We start from the raw sequence: 1,172 nt of genomic DNA on the forward strand, positions 1-1,172 counted from the left end.
GTACAGTTCCTGTATATCTCCTGTATACATTGCTCAGTTCCTGTATATCTCCTGTATATAGTGCACAGTTCCTGTATATCTCCTGTATATAATGCACAGTTCCTGTATATCTCCTGTATATGATGCACAGTTCCTGTATATCTCCTGTATATAATACACAGTTCCTGTATATCTCCTGTATATAATGCACAGTTCCTGTATATCTCCTGTATATGATGCACAGTTCCTGTATATCTCCTGTATATAATACACAGTTCCTGTATATCTCCTGTATATAATGCACAGTTCCTGCACTCTCCTGCATACAATGCTCAGTTCTTGTATATCTCCTATACTAGTAATGTGCAGTTCCTGTGTACAGAGTACAGCTCCTGTTGCTGGCCCTCTGCCTTTATTTACTGACTGTGACACGAGTTGAAGTGAGAATCTCACTGCCGTAGACTAACAACCTGTTGTTGTGTTTATAACTGTGCCGATCACACCCTGTAACCATCGCTGACAGTCACCTACCTGAATGTCACAGCCACCGACACTGGTCAGCCACTGGAGAGACGGTAGGTTCCCGGTGGCAGCGGCATCGTGGGTCGGAGTCGCTCCATTTTTGGCTCTTTTGTTCGCGGGCAGCTTCGCCTGAGTGATGAGGAATTTCAGACAGTCCAGCCGGCCGGCCCTGGCTGCGTGGTGGACCGGAGAGGCCCCCAGGTGGTCCTCGATGTTCTCATTCAGTGAGCCGCTGGCATCCAGGCTCTTCAAGGTTTCCAGGTCCCCATCCTTGGCAGCAAGGATGCACCGGTGAGGAACCATCGCGGTGCACAACAATGAACATTTGTCTCGCTGCTGACTCCTGCCCCCAACTGAGAGCTGGCTTCTGTCAGCACACTGACACAGGACGGCTCAGTTACCGGATCGGGTGTAGTCACATAGGGAGGTTAAAGGTACAGTGCAATGTTCAGCTCACAATAAAGCTAATTACACTGAACTGGGGCTAACTCCTGCCCTCCAGCTCTGACAGCATCTGACTTGCTGACAAACTACTCAAAGAAGGCGCTGATCGTCTGGTTTTTTTATGAGAAGGAAGGATACTTGCCTCTCTGCCCTAAGTAAGATGCAGCCAGTGTTTCTTCTCTCTCTATATCAGCTTTCCGTTCACCCCTCCCTCTCCAGTTTATCTG

The 1,172-nt window shown here is 48.5% G+C and overlaps 1 protein-coding gene across 1 annotated transcript in view; it reads right to left on the reverse strand.

Annotated features, from left to right (window-relative positions):
• Positions 1–804, reverse strand: part of espnla (espin like a) — a 122,521-nt gene extending 121,717 nt beyond the window's left edge. Inside the window, exon 1 of the mRNA XM_070884042.1 lies at positions 511–804. Within this exon, the coding sequence (XP_070740143.1) occupies positions 511–804 (294 nt within the window). The remainder of the gene's footprint in view (positions 1–510) is intronic.
• Between the last annotated feature and the right edge of the window lie 368 nt (positions 805–1,172).

This window comes from Pristiophorus japonicus, chromosome 6 (assembly GCF_044704955.1).
Source record: "Pristiophorus japonicus isolate sPriJap1 chromosome 6, sPriJap1.hap1, whole genome shotgun sequence".
Classification (NCBI taxonomy): Eukaryota; Metazoa; Chordata; class Chondrichthyes; family Pristiophoridae; genus Pristiophorus; species Pristiophorus japonicus.